Here is a 17879-nt window from a genome sequence, read left to right as displayed (position 1 = left end):
TTAATTTGACCTTTGACCGCATTTACGATCTGGTTGTCATCGGATCGGTCATTCGCGATGTGATAATGGCGGCGCCCTAAGTGAATTTCTTTGCTGCAAGAAACACTGGAAATTACAGGTAAGATGGATTAAATTTGCATTCATTTTTACATAATTGTGATGAGCTAAATTCTTAGATTATATTGATTAAACACTGGCGATGCTCTGGGTTTTGTGATGTATGCTGTTGACCACAACCACGCAGGCCTACATTTGTAGGCCTACGGCACATGACTGTTAAGAAGGTTCGTAAGAACTTCCATTCAGTTCCTAGCTAGAAGTCGAATAGCGCCCTCAATTATAAGAAGCAAGCTCACTGCTTGGTCGACCAGGCCGGTCACGCTTGCCACCCCACCAACTGACCAAGCTCAAAATTGTTGAGGTATCGTCACATATTTTCGTCTCTTCGCAGCAAAACTTTTGAGACTTTATTTCAGAGATAGCTTGAACATGTAAAGATGCAAAGTATAACCTTGTTGAAGAGGATGTAGGCCACAAGAATGAACTACCCTCAGAACTGTGGGGTGATTCCGACATCCGCCCTGCTCCCATGCCTGTGGCGAAAAAGGCTTATTTTCTGTAGGGTTTGTGTTTGTGGGAGCAAAGACTTGTTTTCTGTGGGGTTTGTGAATTGTGTTTGTGGGAGTGGGGTGGACGTTGGACCCCACAGTTCTGGCAGTCTGGGGTATAGAATGAACCATGATGAACAGATAATATCCCAGATTTCTGCCCACATACTGCTGAAACAGCTGCCAAAAAATTTTATCATTTTCCAAGAAGTTATTTCAGAAAAAGTGTTGTTTTTCCCTTTCGGGAATGGCTAAAAAACAGCTGCAAAGTAAATTGGGAGTTTGTAGTATGCCCGCATACAAATGACATGATGCAGTATGGATTGAGAGCTAGTCTACTTTCAAGGTTGGTTCTCTTTGCACGGACGCATACTGACTATCGATGTGCAGTATGTACACCAACTAATGAATGATGAATAATGAAAAAAAGCCTCAAAATTGTCTGGACGGAAATCCGGAATGTTAATTTCATATCCCAACAAGCCTTTTTCACGTTTCATGTGTGCTTGCTCTGAAGATTTAATAGGGGAACAAATTAGTGACAAGAATGTTGTGTAATGTTTGGTGAATTGCTGCTCGCGATTGTTATTGTAGAAAATATATGTAAGCCAATTTCATTTTACAGGTTTTGACAACAGAAATCAAGAGGATTGTTGGAAAATATGTGTTCTGCTATTGCAGCTTGTTAACATATGTGCCGGTGCCAGCCATTAGGTGTGGACTAAAATATCTGCAATCATGCCTTCTTCAGTGAAAGTTATTGTGAAAGAACCTGATGTTCTAAAGCTTGTATTGGACTTCTTAAGTTCCAGAGAGCTTTACATGTCGATGAGATCACTGGAACGTGAAAGTGGGGTTGTTAATGGATTGTTTTCAGATGATGCACTCTTCCTGAGGAACCTTATTCTTGATGGACAGTGGGATGATGTTTTGGAATTCATTCAACCCCTAGAGAGCATCGAGAGTTTTGATATTAAGAGTTTCCGTTTTCTGGTTTTGAAGCACAAATTCCTGGAAATGCTGTGCATGAAAGATGAAGATCTACAACATCTTCAAATGGAGTTTTCCATCGATGAGGTAGTTTCATGCCTGAATGAACTTGAGCCTTACTGCCCTACTAAGGAAGACTACAGCAATTTGTGTTTACTGCTGACCTTGCCACGGTTGACTGATCATGCTGCCTATAAGAACTGGAGCCCTAGCAATGCTCGTGTCCAGTGTTTCCAAGATGTCTACCCACTGGTAGCAAGATTCCTCCCAGCTGATAAGAACTTAGAGAGCAGTGATCATACTGCTAGCAAAGATCGCCTCATTCAGCTTCTCATCAAAGGTTTGGTGTTTGAATCCTGCGTAGATTTCTGTCAACAGAGGGCCACAGCCAAGGACGTCCAGTATTCTACCCTCCAAGGGATGCTGACGGGCTCTGATGCTGATGATGCTGATCTGAGTTTATTGTCATGGTTACAGAGTATTCCTCCAGCAACCTTCAGCTGCCCCTTTGAGCAGAAGTCACTAGAAGTTGCCGTTGAGCGGATAAGCAAACCAAGTGCATCATGGTCCGAGCAAATTATGACACCTATGACTCCCACACCAAGCAGCAAACAGCGAGGATATCCTTCCCCATCACCTACAACACCTATCTTGTATCGCAACAGACCTTGGTCGGCAGGCTCATCCAGAGGCTTGTCCCAGTCATTGACTCCAACCTTGGAGGCGGTACTCCTCAGCCAGGGGAAGAAGAAAGAAGACAGCCCTGGTCAAGAGGTTAATATGATGTCACGGTCCATGGGCAATGTGCACTTGTCAGGGGGAATGCCGGCTACAATGAATACATCCACATTGGCACCTGTTGCAGAAGATGTAGAGAGACCACCAAGCCAATCGATGATACTAAAGAGCCCACAGAAGACAGGGAACAAGACTTTACCAACCACTCAGGTGATGTAGTGTTTCTAGTGGGTTACTTGAAAATATGTCAGTGTTATATCCTAATTTTTTGAGATTTTTCAGCACCTTTTTTATGGGAAATTTGGGCATCAAACCTCAAGTAAACATGTAAGCCCTGAATTCTATCTGGTACAGCTAAACTGTTGCTAAATTCTGGTGGACTTTGGAAGCTGGTAATTTGAAGAATTGTGAACACAAAAACAGTCCAAGTTTATTAGTTCAAATTGCAGATGATGACTAAATTTGAATCACAATGTAAATTCCTAATTTCTAGCTCCAAGTCAAGGCTTTCTCCTCATTTTGTATCAACAGCCGGTGACACAACTTTCTCAAAACCCTGGGAGCTCAAATGCTGATGCCTATGCTGAATTTCTTGCCTCCAAGAAATTGTTCCAACAGGATCTGGAGCGACAAGAAAAACACCGACAGCAGCTGCAGGAGCTTTTACAGAGTGAGGGCGCTGCAGGAGATGCCCCACGCTTACATCGTAACATGGGCAGTGGAGATAGCCTGTCTTCTCAGTCCAAATTTTCTCCTGATGCTGTTTCCATGAATGACAAAGGCAGTCAGGTATCAGTTTGCACATCCATGAAACTGCTCAAAACATTTTTTTATTTACAGTTATTTTGCAGTTTTTTATTGATTGCTTGACTTTAACTAATTTATTTTGGAAGCCTCACAATTTTGAGTGAAGAATGTTGAAAGAAAATGATGCATAACCATACTTGCTGTGGATGTGACATATTACGTGTGTGAAAAAACAAAGTAACAAAGTCTTAGTTGTTATATTTTGAAACAGTCTCTGCGTATTCATTAAATGAAGGGATAAGAGTAGTATACAAGCAGTATTTCAGATACCTGACCATTATAACAACATCACATAATATGAGTAGTGATTCTTGATTACTGACTGATCTGATGGACACTTCTGCATGCTGAGTTTTATTTGTTGTGTCTGCATGTGTAATACGTGATTTTCTTGTGATATTATGTTTGATTACAGCATGCTTGTTAACTGTCTTATCTTTCTGTCCTTGTTTCGGTGATTGGGTGTTGTAAACTTTGACCTTCGGTGCTGTATGACATCTGACACCTACATGTGTAGGCCACACCTGTGTTTCTCTCCTTCCATAAGCCACATCACCCAGCCAACGTTCACTCTAGCACACCCAAGACCAATCGTTTTGACCCCACGGTAACACCTGATCCTGGAGCCTCCCCTGTCTTGGCTAAACACACGGTCCCGCATTCTTATACATACAACTCTCGGCATGATTCTACAGAAGAAGGCACATCTATCGATCCTGTTCACAGACTTGAAGCTTCTCTAGGGGAGGTGTTAGCACCAGGAGGAAATCTAATGAATGTCACGTATCTTAGCCCAAGCCTCAGCCACCTAAAAGAGAATAGTGATGCTACCTCAGAGCATGGAATGGAAAACAGACTCCCAGTTCAGGAGGCTGAAAGCAATCGCCCAAAATTATTGAAGGAGAAGATTACTGGAAGTTCAAGCAGAATGCTCAGGGTTTGTTGCAAATAATTTACAGCCTGTAACAATGTTGCTTTTTGCTTTTGCAATATTAAAATAAGTTTGGCTAATACTGAAATAACCCTGTGCTTCAGCGTGAGGGAAGAACAACTTTATAGATGAGCATCTGATGCAGTAGACACCAATCAAGCAATGTATGTTCTGTCAAAGATCAGTTTGAAGGACAAAAACCAAAATTCACTCGGTGTGTACCTGGACTCCCTCCAAATCATAATAACCATTAAAGTATGATGAGAAAAATTTCATCGATTCCATGCGCTAGTCTGTGTCTGAAAATGTGACAGTTTTGTGTTCCCTGCAACTTGTGATATGATTAGTTGGCTTGTGGTGTTTCCTTTATGCGTTCTGTGACACTTATTTTACTTTGAGTGATGTTACTAAGATCATACCTTATTTCAATGAAACCTAAATCCTCCTGCTGTAGTCAGTGTGCCATGTGTGTCTGTAAATAACCAGTTTCAGGAACCCTCTGTGGTGATTGTAGCTGAGTAGTGTGTGTGTTACACTCAAAGACCATTTTTAATGTGCTGTGGCAAAGTCACTGCATAATGTCTACCCCCAAAATAATTTTATATAAAAGCTGCACTTGGAGGTTTTCCACTGGGAAAAGTGGCTTACAAGGAAAACACAAATAAGCTTATTCAGTTAGTGATTTTATTTTTCTTAACAGGATTCAGACAGAAAAGCCCCACGCTATGTCGCTGTTACTACCCTTGAGGATGTGCAGGCAATACGAGCTGTGACCTTTGACCCAACCGGCTCATTGTACGCTGTTGGAGCTAATTCCAAGACCCTTCGCATATGCTCCTACCCTGATGTATCGCATGTCACGTGAGTTATACAGATTGTTAGTGAAATGAAGACCTCAACTGAGCATATATAATCACAGTGCATGACAATCAAATATATACTTCATTTTGTGTGCACAGTTGTTATTTTACTGTTGTATTTCCAGTGAAGATGAAACCAAGCAACCTACAGTGTTGTTCAAACGCACCAGGCATCACAAAGGATCCATCTATTGTGTTGGTTGGAGCCCCTCTGGAAATCTAATAGCAACAGGTTCCAATGATAAGTTTATCAAGCTACTACGGTTCGACCCACAGAAGTGTAATGCAGATGGTGAGTTTGTCACTAATTTTGTTTTTTGATCTCTCTTTGGAATTGTGATGAAAATATAACATGCATTGTGATGTTGACAGTTAAAATGAGTTTTGTCTGGTGGAAATATTGTGAACTGTATGTGAACTAAGGAATATTTTCTTCCAAACCACCCAGCTCTAAGCCTGCCTGGGGCTAGGTAGCCAACTAAGATCTGTAGGGGATCTCTTACGATTCATAACTGGATGGACTGGGGTTTGACATCTGCAGTAACTTTTCAGGGGTTTTCTTGCAGGACCTGATATTGACATGACAATGCATGATGGCACAGTGCGGGATTTAGTCTTTCAACCAGAGAGCAGTCATGGAACTGTGTTGGTCAGTGGTGGTGCTGGTGACTGTAGCATCTTTGTTACCGATTGTAATCAAGCACAAACTATTCATGCAATGGCTGGACACTCAGGTAAGATGACAGTTGATGCTGTGGGCAGTGGCTTGGTCGAAGAAAGGTACTCGTATTTCCTGGGATTGTCCCATACTTGATTGTGTCTCCAAACTCTAGCAAAAGTGTATCAAGCCCCCTCTAAAGACTAGAATGAATGAAATGTTGGTAACCCCAACAAACTGAGGATGGTCCCCATCAAACATTGGATCTGGTTTTCATTCTAGCCTCACCACTTCTGGGTGTTATTAGCAGTTACTGTTGAAATTGCTCCTCACTTAAATGCTTTGTCAGGCCTTTGATGTGAGTGTAGAGCAGTTGAGATGTATAACCCATTATCTGGTATTCCTACAGGTCATGTGTTATCACTGTACTGCTGGGGAGCTCACATGCTAGTGTCCGGATCTCAGGATAATACTGTACGTCTGTGGGATCTACGGACTCCACGCTGTGTGCAAGTCATTGGCACTCCAGGCTCGGACTCAGGCCAAGGTGGTGGTAGTAGATAAAATAAACGTAGTCAGAACATAGATTATTAGCATTGTTTATTGATTCTATTATCTCTGAAAAATATGTTGACCTTGTATCCTGAGGACAAATGTTGGTCATGACATTCATTGGTGTTTACATGTTGCTGTATAAAAAGAGGCATAATTCTTGTGACTCCCTTGTTATATTTCAATTTCAAGTGTTTTATGCCTGATTTGCTCAAATAAAGTGAGGAGTGTATTTCACTGTGACAAGTGGCAAGTGGTTTACAGTTTATTGTGAACTGCTGTTTATTTCTCCAGGCACAGCTGCAGCGACTGTTTGCGTTGATCCATCAGGCAGATTACTTGCCTCAGGTCATGAGGATAGTTCCTGTTTGTTATATGACATCCATGGTGGTCGCATTGTGCAGACTTACAAGAAACACAAGGGAGAGGTACGATCATTGAGGTTCTCTCCCAAGGCATTGTACTTGATGTCTGGATCCTATGATGGCACCGTGCTTATCAGTGATTTACAAGGTAAGAACTGCCACAGAATTGACCATCATCTTAAAACTCTTTTTTTTTATTCATGAGTTGGGCCGGCTGTCATAATGGTATTTGTTTATTCCATGGTGTGGAATTTGTTAGATTTGGTAAAACTAGTTGTGTAAATGTCTTTGGAATTATGGTTTAGATATGAATGGCATGAATGATTTGTTCTTCACATTTGCTAAGCAGTATTTTCTGGATAAAAATTACACTTAGAATTTGAATAAATTTACACACTTTACAAAGAATTCATTTGAGTATGCCATGCATTAAACTTCATTATTACGTGTTACTTCATCCAATAATTCTGCAAATGACATCCTGAAAATGCCACTGGCAACTTTATCTCAGAGGCTGATGGAAGTTATAATCCCTTGGCTGTTTTCTTACTTTTTTCTTTTAGGAGACCTTACTAAAACTTTGCCGAGTACTTTAGGAGCTAAGCATAATGACAAGGTGATTCAGTGTCGCTGGCATCCAACTGATTTCACCTTCCTGAGCTCAAGTGCGGATCGTACTGTCACCCTGTGGGCACCTCTTCATCAGTAGGTTTGTTAGTAAAAAATGAAACAATGACAAAGAACCGGTAGAAACATTCTGCTGTCATGAGTGTGGTTCATAGTGCATGGAACTACAGAATCATTTGATTGTGCACATTGTGATAAAAAAAATGTTCATACTTGCTGCAGGCAGGCTTAACTTGCAAAGGAAGGCATGCAGCTAATTGGCTGTCTTTCGCTGTCATGGCATAGCGCCCTCTACGGTTCACGTGCATACCATATAATCCATCTCGCACCAATATGAGCTTCCAGAAATGTGAAATACCAAAACAGCTTGCTGGTTATAGTGACCTAAAATAGACAAATTGATGATGTCAGAGGGCCTGACATTTTGATCCTAGCAGTATCTTTCTGAGCAGCAGATGTTAGCTTCTTTGTCACAGAATAAATGGAAAATACTGGGCACTTTTGTATTATATACTTGCACTGATGTATACAAATGGTTCAATTTATTGAGTAAGTTGATAGTTCTAGGTATTGTTATGCATGTGCAATATTCTGTATGTATTATAGTCAAGTAGGTTTATCTATTCAAATAGAGAATAAGATGATTTCTTTTCTGCCACTTCTACAAAGTGCTCTGCTTGAATATTGAATGGATAAGTGAAACATTGGGGTTATTTTATCAATGAACAGTTTGGTGACCATTATGGTATGATATCAATGGTGACGAGCAGTCACTGCATACTAGTTATCCGTAATGTATACTTAAATAGCACTTGTCTCTCGAGACAGCTTTGAAATAAGTCGGTGGCAGTCATCATCAAAAGTTGTCACTGTAAAAACTACGAATGGTAGCTTAACCCTCCTATGGTTTAACAGCACAAATATGCACAGATGCCAACAGTCACTCTTTTGTGTGTATTTTCCATATGGAACATAAATATACATTTGGTTGCAAGCACAAAAATGACATGTGCAAATTTGTTCTGTGTAGGCAATACCCCATGGCAATAATGGAGATACATGTATGTCATGCTGATTTCTGCTACGTAGGCACTACCCCATGGCAATATTAACCCTAACCCCCTAGGCCCCCGCACTAGAAAGCTTCCTGAACCTCACAAAACACCTACTCCCTGGGCCTTTGATCCCAACTCACTGAAAATCCAACACCATCTCCCTAGGCCTTTCATCCTAAGTCTAACAAAATTTAACAAGAAGTTCATCAGGTGAGGTACCAAACCTGCCAACACAAAACCTTCTGTTGGCATATGGCAGGTTTGGGATAGTTAGGGTTAACCCTAACCTCAATCCTCCAAAATCCTCCAATAGTTTGAATGTACATAAATTAAGAAGTGCTCACTGCCTCAATCCTCCAAAATCCTCCAATATACATGTACACTATGCCCCAAAAGGACACTGCTAGGGGGAGGGAAGGGTGGGAAGGGTGGCTCATACTCAGTACTGACTACGTTATGTAATCAGGTTTGTTATAATCATTGCCGGGGAAGGGATGGGAAAGGAAGGGAAATGAAAGAGGAGGGAAATGGGAAGGGCAAGGGATTAGTTTAGGGGTTTTTGTTTTTTTGTGTGTTTGATTTTTGAGAGGATTCTGATACTCTTGGTAGTGACTCAGTTGGTCTTGGGAGGATGCATGATTGGATAAGATGGAGTACTAGTCAGATGTCGTAGTGCTGGTGTTGGCAGTGGTAGATGATGAGAAGTGCTGCTTGTATGAAATAGTGTGAAACATCTACCAGGGCAGAGATGCACACCACAAACAGGGCAACCTTTCCGTGTTGTCTTGGTGCGTCCCTTTCTGGTCACTCCTCCGTGCAATCTGCACCACCTACACCACTTTGGGTAAACCCTGGCATCTTCGAACAGTAGTGGCCCTTGACAGTAGTGCTACAAGTTGCCCTGGACTGGCGGAAGTGTTGTTCTGAAGCACCTTTGGTGTAGCCCGCGATCAGCTCAGTTGCCAGGTTAACAACAAAGGTGGCGTGGGACATCTTTTCGGTGGAAGATATTAAGTTATCACCATCATCATCGTCATCAGCCCCCTCATCCTCCGTGATGTGCTGCTGCTTGTGGCAGATCCATGAGTTAACACGGGCTACATCTAGAAGAAAGTACACCACCTTCTTCCACCAGAATTGTGCCTTTTTGGCACAGGTGAAGTACGCCCGCAGCTGGTCGTTGCGGTCTACTCCTCCCAGATATAATCCAGAACTGAGGTGGGGCCGGAACTGTTGTAACCTTCAATTTGCCAGTTTGTTGATCAGGTACTTTACATGTATGATGGGCTGTGTGGACTTGTGGGTCACGCGATCCCTGATGGCCGGTAGACAAAGTCAGCACCACGTTGCTGTCCTTCCACACAGTGGCAACAACTGGGCCATTCTGGCGGACATAGAAGGTGCCATGTGGGGTCTTGTTCATCTCCTTCATTCTGGGGTTCTGTTGGGTTTTGACAAAATCCTGGGGCAAGCCTTTGCTATTGGATTTTACTGCACCATTGAAGTACACCTTCGAATCCAATAACTCTCTTGCAAGACTCACCGAAGAGTACAACCTGTCAGTATGAAGGTGGTGGTAGGTGCCACTGTGGTGCTTCATGAGGGAGGTCACTATCCCTGACATGGTAGTTTCTCCGAGGGATGCACTTTGAAATTTATCATGAAGCCGGTGGATGCTTCTGCCAAAGGATAGACCTTGAAGCCAGCTCTTATAGGCTTAAGTGGCATATAGAATTTCTTTACATTGGCACGATACTTGATCATGGCTTCGTCAATCAAAAGACCATTTCGTGGATAGTACTTTTGTAGGCATCGCTTCCTGACCTCATCCCATATGGGTTGTAACAGGTACAAGGGATTGGCCTTCATGTACATGAAGCGGCGCCCTTTGTCTTGTATTTTCTGTGGGTGTTTCCCAGGATCGTTGCAGCTCCAGGATTGATTTAGCTGATCGAACCGATTCCTGGTCATGGTTGTGCTGATTAGCTTGCTGTGAAGGCCAGGATGGGTAGACCAGTAGTGTTGGTAGCTGGACACCTTCACAATGCCCATTAGAAGTTGCATGCCAATGAACGCTCTCATCTCAGCTAGGGATGTCAGTTTTTGGCCAGCTGTACGCAGCTTCTGGTTTGTCCAGTCCACCATTTTGGCCAACAGCATGAGTGGGAAAAACCTGAGGAAGTAGTGGAGGGGTGATACCCCCCGATGGAATGTAGGGCCGGGTGGTGCTGGCCCTCTGAAGTGGTGGATGTTGCGGTCGCTCAGGGCTCTAGTCCATCCGTCTTCATCTGGAGGGTAGTCTGGCTGGTACACGGATGGAGGGTTGGGATCATTGTCCGACATTGGCTGGAGGCCTTTCGCTTTCACCGACTTCTTTCTTGGCTGCTTTTTCCTCACTGTTGGCTCAGGGATGTCGCTAACATCCATTTCTTGATCGGCTACAGTCTCCTCATCCTCTGCCTCCGATTCGTCATCGTCAGTACAACAGGAGGCCGACTCGGCTTCCCTGGCAGCTGCAATAGCATCGTCAAGGAACTCTTCCTCATTCCTGAAGAACTTTCCACCAGGGCCTGGTATTGCCTCCTGCTTCTTACAACTCCTGCTTCCCTGGCACTTATTCTCAGAGAGGCCTGAAGCTGGTCCTCAGCAGCCTGTTTTTGTTGCTTCTTGTAAGCAGTGTCCCTCGACCTTGGTAGTGGAGCTTTTCCTTTACCTTTCTTCTCCTCCCCTTCAGCACTGCTCAAGTCTTCCTCCTCCTCCTCAAAATGCTCCAACTCCTCTAGCTCCAGCTCCCCATCCTCCATCTCCCTCTCCTCCATACTACTCCATTCCTCATCTTCACAACTAGCTTCTACCTCCACCTTCTTTTTCTTCTCCATCTTCTTTTGTTTCTTTTCCATCTTCCTCTTTTTCTTCTCCAACTTCTCCTCGTCACCCGTCATTGTCTTCTCTTTGTCACCTGTCTTCCTCCCCTTCTCCTTGTCACCTCCTTCTTCTCCTTGTGTTTCTTTTTCCTCTCCATCTTTTTTTCTCCATGCTCTTCCTCTGAACTACTTCTCAGCTCCTCAGACTTCTTTCTCTTCTGCTTCTTCTTTCCTCCTTTTTCTTTCTTTCTCCTCTTCCTACTCTCCTTCTCACCCATAACTGAAGATAGAAAATGGTCCTTTCCTCCTTGGAAAGGGAATCTTGTAAAGCTTGCAACTCTCTCATGTTACTTGAAGGTTGTTCAAAAACGAACTGGGGACAAGAAGCAATTCTTGCTTGTATTTATAGGAGCCACTAGAGACCTATTACACTAAATCATGTAATATATAATTTCACATTCATTTTGATTGAATGTCTTTTGTGAAGCAAAAATGGCTTTATAACTTTTGAATACTTTGAAAAAGAAAAAAGATTTCTCACAAAATATACCTATCTCTGAGTGGAATGTTCCACTGGATTTGTTATAAACAAAGTACTTGGGTTTCAACACAGTGCAATGAGGGGACTGCATGGTCAGCAATAAAGAATGGGAGATTTGTCCTTGACTCTACTAATACCAAAGAACATGTACATGTACTGTGTGACTGTTGGGTACAATGTACATTGTACATTCATGTACAGGTATGTACATGTACAAGTACACCTACATACATGTACATGTGTGTACTGTACATGTATGTGGTCAGTTTCCACTGTGACCAGCATACATGTATAATGTACAGTACAATGTACATGTAGTGTATATTATAACTGCATGACCGTTGGTGGGATGCAGCCTGCCACATGTACAAAGTAAAATAACCTAAAATCATTTATTTCGAGAACATGTTTCCACAGTCAGTTCCCCAAAATCCTTCTTTTATATCAAAACTTTGCATTCAGCCTCAATCCTTCAAAATCCTTTTCGAAAAAAAACAACATTCAGCCTCAATCCTCCAAAATCCTCCAAAACAACCCAGAGGATTTTGGAGGACTGAGGATGGTTAGGGTTAATGGAGATGGGTCATATTGATTTGTCCTATGCACAAAGCTTGGGTTTACTGGGGATGTTGCGCTGCTTGGTGTTGTGTTTACACTGCTCTACAGAGTACTGGACAGGGCTTATCTTGGAAATACATGCATACAGTACCCTGAACTAAACTGGGGCTAACCTCCTCTCACAAAAAAGACACACACTGTACCAAAACTTCTCATTTTTCTGTTCACTCTCTTTTCTTATTTAAAACCATTCCTTGTTCTTTTTCGTTTTACATGTATTTATGACCATTCTGTTTGTGTTTCTTTGTTCCAACATGTTTTGCATCAGTTGCAGATCTGGATCTAAGTAGTTTTTGGAGCAAACAAAGCAAACCATTATGTTTAGTTGCTTTTAGTTTTGGCTTATCATTTCCTATGTTTTTGTTGTTATTCTTATTTTGATCTAACTTCTGTTTTCCTTTGGTTCTTACTTGGATCAAATTTTGTTTCTTTATGCTGAATGGGCCTTCAAGAAACATCTCTCCTTTGTACACAGATTGATGTTACAGTTGGTCCACCTTGTCCTTGTTCTCACAGGCTGTTCTTGTCAGGCTTGTACCCTTGTTTCTTGCATTGTACACTCATCTACTGAGAAGGATGGGACCAGAGTCGGGTCATGATTCTGGTGCTGTGGTGTACCCTCAGCAAATCAAGCGATCAGGGCATTGGCGATGCTTAGGGTGACCAGCTTGTGGGGCATCATCTTCCCTGTCCATCTTGTAACAAATGAAGGCATTTACCCTTGACACATCAACCAAGAAATTATACAAGACCTTCTTTCACTACTTCATTGCCTGTCTTCTGCATGAATCTTCTCCCCCTTCTCTTTGATGTTTCTCTGCAGGACGTCAGTTGTTATGTCTCTGTATGGCTGGTGGCACGTTGAGATCAGAGACTTCACTTTGGTATCCTTCCAGAGGACCATGGTGAGCTTCCCTTGCTGCCTTGAGTACATCGTTCCTCTTGATGTTTTGTTCATATCCTTCATCTGTTTGAATTTTGCAGGATTCAATCCAGTCAAAAACAATGAACAGACACTTGACACTCCCAGCAGCCCTAACAATCACAGCCAGTCAAATCATGTACACACTCATCTACCACAACAGTCACCAACAGTTGACCCATTTCTTGTTATAGCTTTTTTACCAGTCAAAAACAATCACTTGACTGTTTTTGACTGAAATAGCAACTTCTTATACATTTCACACTTGCATAGGAGGGTTAAGATGTGAGGAGGCAGCATTCATGGCAATGTCAACCATTTTCTTGGGGGTCTTGCTTCATGTGTGGATGATTTAGTTGCACACATATCCAGTTGAAGTTTAAACCCAGCTCAAATCGGCTTATATGGCATGAAAACTTTCTGACAACTTGCCCTCGGTAGGGGATCATGCGTGCAGGTACAATGGTAGGCCCTGAGTTGGCCCTCCGTCCCTTCCTCTCGTGTGCTTTGTGTAGTCCCTTGCTTGAGGGGGGGTGCTGGCACACTTTTTAGTTTCTGTCTGCCTTTCTTATCATTCACTAACTTCCTCTTTAGGATATCAGTCATCGGGTTTCCCATCCCTGGTGGGCTGAAGACACAAGCATCATCATCTTGGTGTCTTTCCAGATCACTGTAGTAAGCTGGCCGTGTTGTTGACTGTAGGAAGTCCTCCTTCCTCTGTGGGTGTCCTTATGTGTGAGGTGTGAGGGTAGCCTGTCTGTAGTCCGCTGTGTCCCAGCTGACCATGTTGACAGGAGTAGAAACAAGTTCTTGGTAACTTCCCATGCTCTTTCACCTTGTTATAGTGGTGTGGATTCTTTTCTTGTTTGCTTCTGAAGTGAACAGGCAGCCCCTTACTGGCCAGTTTTACAGCTCCTGTCAAGTAGGTCTTCTGTGCTTGAATCTGTTGAGCCAGTTCCACTAATGTGTATACATGTACCTGTAGCTTATCCATGTAGATAAGATAATATTTTCCAAAAAGTAGTTGAGAGAATTCTAGCGTAATGTCTGCCATCTTTGCTGGCTTGCCCTTTTGGTATCGGTGGACCATGAAGTCAAGGTAAGCACTTGGAGACTCTGTGGCTGCATAGATTTTGAAGCCTTGCCTGATTGGCTTGAGCGGCATAAAGAACTTTCACACCTTTGCTTTGAAGCCAGAATATTTTACCATCACTTCATCAATGACCAAATGCTATCCCACATTATACGTGTACCGGTACATGTATTCGGTCTGGACTTTGGAGAGAACCTTGTCCCAAACTGGCTGGAGAGGATAGAGTGGATTGTTTTGCACATGGAGGAATTGGTGTTCCCTATCCTCAGACATCTTTGGATTCATTTTGGGGTTAGTTTTGGGGTCATCACATGCTACATGTAGGTTTCCTTTCAGCTTATCAAATTAATGGCGAGTTAGTTTCAGTAAGACTGTTGTAGTACCTGGGATCAGTTGATCAGTAGTTCTGATTGTAGGGTATCATGTTATTATGTTTCCTTACACTGAAGCATCAGCATTACTTACAAAACCAAGTTATAATAATTTTGTAGAATTGTGCACGGCGGAGCTTGATTGCTCTTTATTTTGCCATTGAGAAACTTGCACCACTAGAAGCCACTGTGCAATCGATCAGGAGGTGTTCGTTATCTGCTTACTGTTCGTTTGTTATAAATTTTTTGCACTCAACATGCACGTCATGCGCACATCATGCGCGTGCTGTGTGTTGGTACAAATACCGGTAATTCAATGCTATGTGATCAACGATCCACCAATCAGATGACTGAGATTTATGCAGGTGTTGTATAATATTTGATAAAGAATTAAGAACAAAGACAAAACTTACATTTTCAACAGTACCACACATTATGGAAACCCCCATCCTCACTAATGAATTTCATGTCTATTCCCTCTGCCCAGTATGTAAGATTTTACAAATTTAACCAGGTCCCCTGCAGGTGGAAAGTACATGTAAGATTAGCAACATACCATCAAAGGCTCAGTCATCAATTGTATGTAGAGTGACCCATGGGTCAAATTCAGGATAAAATGAGTTGTGGATCTGCACAGAACAGCACAATCTCTTCCTGCAGTTAGTTTACTGCACAGTGATTCCCATGGAAAAGTTAAGTACAGTTAATGGACAGCGCAAAGTGTGATCTATTATCCCAGGGGGAGATGCTTGTGCAATGTACAAAATGACACAGCTGTGCATATTTGTGCTGCTGGCCAACTGACCCAGAGAGTGACATTAATATATAGGAGGGTTAGTAGCATATATGCACAGAAAAACTACCGTCAAATCAACTATTTAATGATAGAATTCCAAGTGAAATAGAGCCAAGTGTAATACATGTAGTCGAAAAGAAGTTAATCTTGCATTTACTTGCATTGTCATCACAATATGTGGAATCTCACAATATGTACTATATGTAAATATGCTGAATGTGTGTTTTACTGTATGACTTGTAGTACACGTATATGCTACCTCTGTTTCTGTTCTTAGGTGTTCTGCATGTGTGTAGGTCAGACCTCATATTTCAAGAACAGTTCCATTTGTTTACAGAGTATAATGGCACCAATGCTGTTTTATATTATTTTACTTCAACCTGTGATGGGTAAAAGCATTTGTTGGCCACTTTGGGGGAGGGGCAGTTGGCAGGGATACAACTTTGAATCTCTTTGAAAAATATCTTAAACTCTAGCATGAAGGATGTATTGATGTCTGAAGAATGGAGGTACATACATGTACATGTGTAACTGTTACATCAGTTCAAGGACAATTATTTGATGTGGGGGCTTTGAGATTGGCATATTGCACCCTCTTCTTGTGTTTTAAAATCTTTCCTCATACACTGCAAAATAAGAAGTTTGTGAAACAAGAAGCAATTATTTGTGTGTGATTGTTGGACTTTGTTTGTACTTTTGTTTGTTCTTTGATTGCAACAGAAGTCAAATCTGTACATGCACCTGTACCATGGGATTTTATTTTGTACATTTTGTCTATGCACATTCTTGAAATGTTTTTGAAAGAATTTAATTTGGTTTGCTGCTCCCACTTGGATGATTACATGTATTTTAGGGATCAGTTTTTGTACATTGCTGAATGCGTGGATTAACCCTTGCTCTTGTTGACACTCCAATGCACTGCAATATTCCCCTTTAAAAAATTGGCTATGTCTATTACACGGCCATCCACTAACGGCCACACCACTTGAAGGGAGAAACTGTGTACACTTCAAGGAATTGCAAAGTAAACTGGAGGTCAACTTGGTCCAGCTGTAAACACCTAGTGTATTACATTGATCAGCAAAGCTACATGCCACAATCCTCTGGAGTACACTGGAGTGTACTTCTATTGGGCTGTGGAGTAAAATACTTAGTGCTTGGAAAAACTGACTTGCTGGGGGCTGTCAAAGTGAAGACTACTACTCTGTACTTTTGCTTGACATTTTATTAATGGTAGCACCAGTAAGAGGTTGGAAAATGCATATTTATTTTGTTTGTTTCAGGGCTCAGTCTTACAATCATTGCTCCAAATGAAAGTACCTTTTTATTTCGTTTTACTTATCAGGAATTGGTTTCCTCTGTTCCTATTTAAATGTATGCTTTTTCTTTCTGATTAGGAAAAACACTACTTTTTTATTGCTTTACATGCCTTTTATTTTTGCTGAATTGACTGTTATCTGTGGCAACATTTCTTATGCTTAACATGGAACACCTTTGGCAGCGTGAAACATCAGGAAGCATTCTGCCTTGCAAAGATATATTGCAGCTTGTGCATCCAGTCCGCGTGACAACATTCCTTCCCTTGGCTGTCTTCTTGTTTGTAAGTTTGCACTGGATGCACATTTTGGGGAACTTCCCTGGCATTCTGACACACTGGTGGTTTGGTCCATTGTAGATAGGAACCGGCTGGAGTTTTGGCTGGTAGGCCGGTGCTCCTTCTGCAAATCCTGAGGGATTTTGCAATGAGGGAGGTTGCATTGTTGACGGTGAACGTTCTGGTGCTCATCAACGGGCTGTCTTCTGCCTCGCGATGATGCTTATAGCATATGTAGGCATTGACGCGTGAAACGTCAATCAGGTAGTAGAGCAACTTCTTCCACCCTGTCATTGACTGTCTGCTGCATGTGTGGTAGGAGCGGAGCTGGTCTGCCCTGTCCACTCCGCCCATGAACTTTGTGTACGCAATCGCCTGAGGCGGGGTTGGTACATCTATCTTCTGTGCCTTCTTCTGTTCTTGTTGCATCACTTTTCTTGAGACAAAATCTGTTGCCTGATCACGATACCCCTGGTGGCAGGTGGATAATAGCGAGACAACCTTGGTGTCTCGCCATAGTACCGCTATCATCTGGCTTTTCTGGCAGACGTACATCGTCCCTCGTGGCGTTTTCTTCATGTGTGTCATGTGTTTGTGCATGGCAGGATTGATCTTAGCAGAAGTGCTGAAATCAGTGGGTAGGCCAACTGATGATTGCTTCACTGCTCCACATATGTAGGTTTACTCCTCAAGAAGTGCCTCTGCAAGAGCAGCTGAACCGGTGGTACCTGCCGAAATATGGCTCTATCATCTGGAGACTTAGATCTTTCATTTTCAATCCCTTTTCAGTGTGGACATGAAAGTGGTGAGTGTAGCCAGAGTTGGACTCACACACGACAAAGATTTTGAAGCCTACTTTGGTTGGCTTCTGGGGCATGAAAAATTTATT

The 17879-nt window shown here is 42.3% G+C and overlaps 1 protein-coding gene across 2 annotated transcripts; it reads left to right on the top strand.

The window, feature by feature from the left end:
* The first annotated feature begins 26 nt into the window (after positions 1-26).
* On the top strand, positions 27-16056 carry wdr47 (WD repeat domain 47). 2 transcript variants are annotated; one of them, XM_022233300.2, is made up of 10 exons: positions 27-118; positions 1234-2546; positions 2868-3125; positions 3661-4080; positions 4775-4935; positions 5060-5226; positions 5501-5668; positions 6002-6139; positions 6439-6657; positions 7073-16056. In XM_022233300.2, the coding sequence occupies exons 2-10, from the start codon at positions 1347-1349 to the stop codon at positions 7216-7218; spliced, it is 2877 nt and encodes a 958-aa protein (XP_022088992.1). In that variant the 5' UTR covers positions 27-118; positions 1234-1346; the 3' UTR covers positions 7219-16056. The 2 variants fall into 2 exon arrangements, with proteins under 2 accessions (XP_022088992.1, XP_022088994.1); XM_022233302.2 differs by lacking the exon at positions 3661-4080.
* The last annotated feature ends 1823 nt before the right edge of the window (positions 16057-17879 follow it).

Source organism: Acanthaster planci, linkage group LG11 (genome assembly GCF_054643075.1).
Source record: "Acanthaster planci isolate LZ-2023a linkage group LG11, COTS_SCS, whole genome shotgun sequence".
Lineage (NCBI taxonomy): Eukaryota > Metazoa > Echinodermata > Asteroidea > Valvatida > Acanthasteridae > Acanthaster > Acanthaster planci.
The sequence above is the reverse complement of the archived record's forward strand: the minus strand, read 5'-3'. Positions and strand labels throughout refer to the sequence as shown.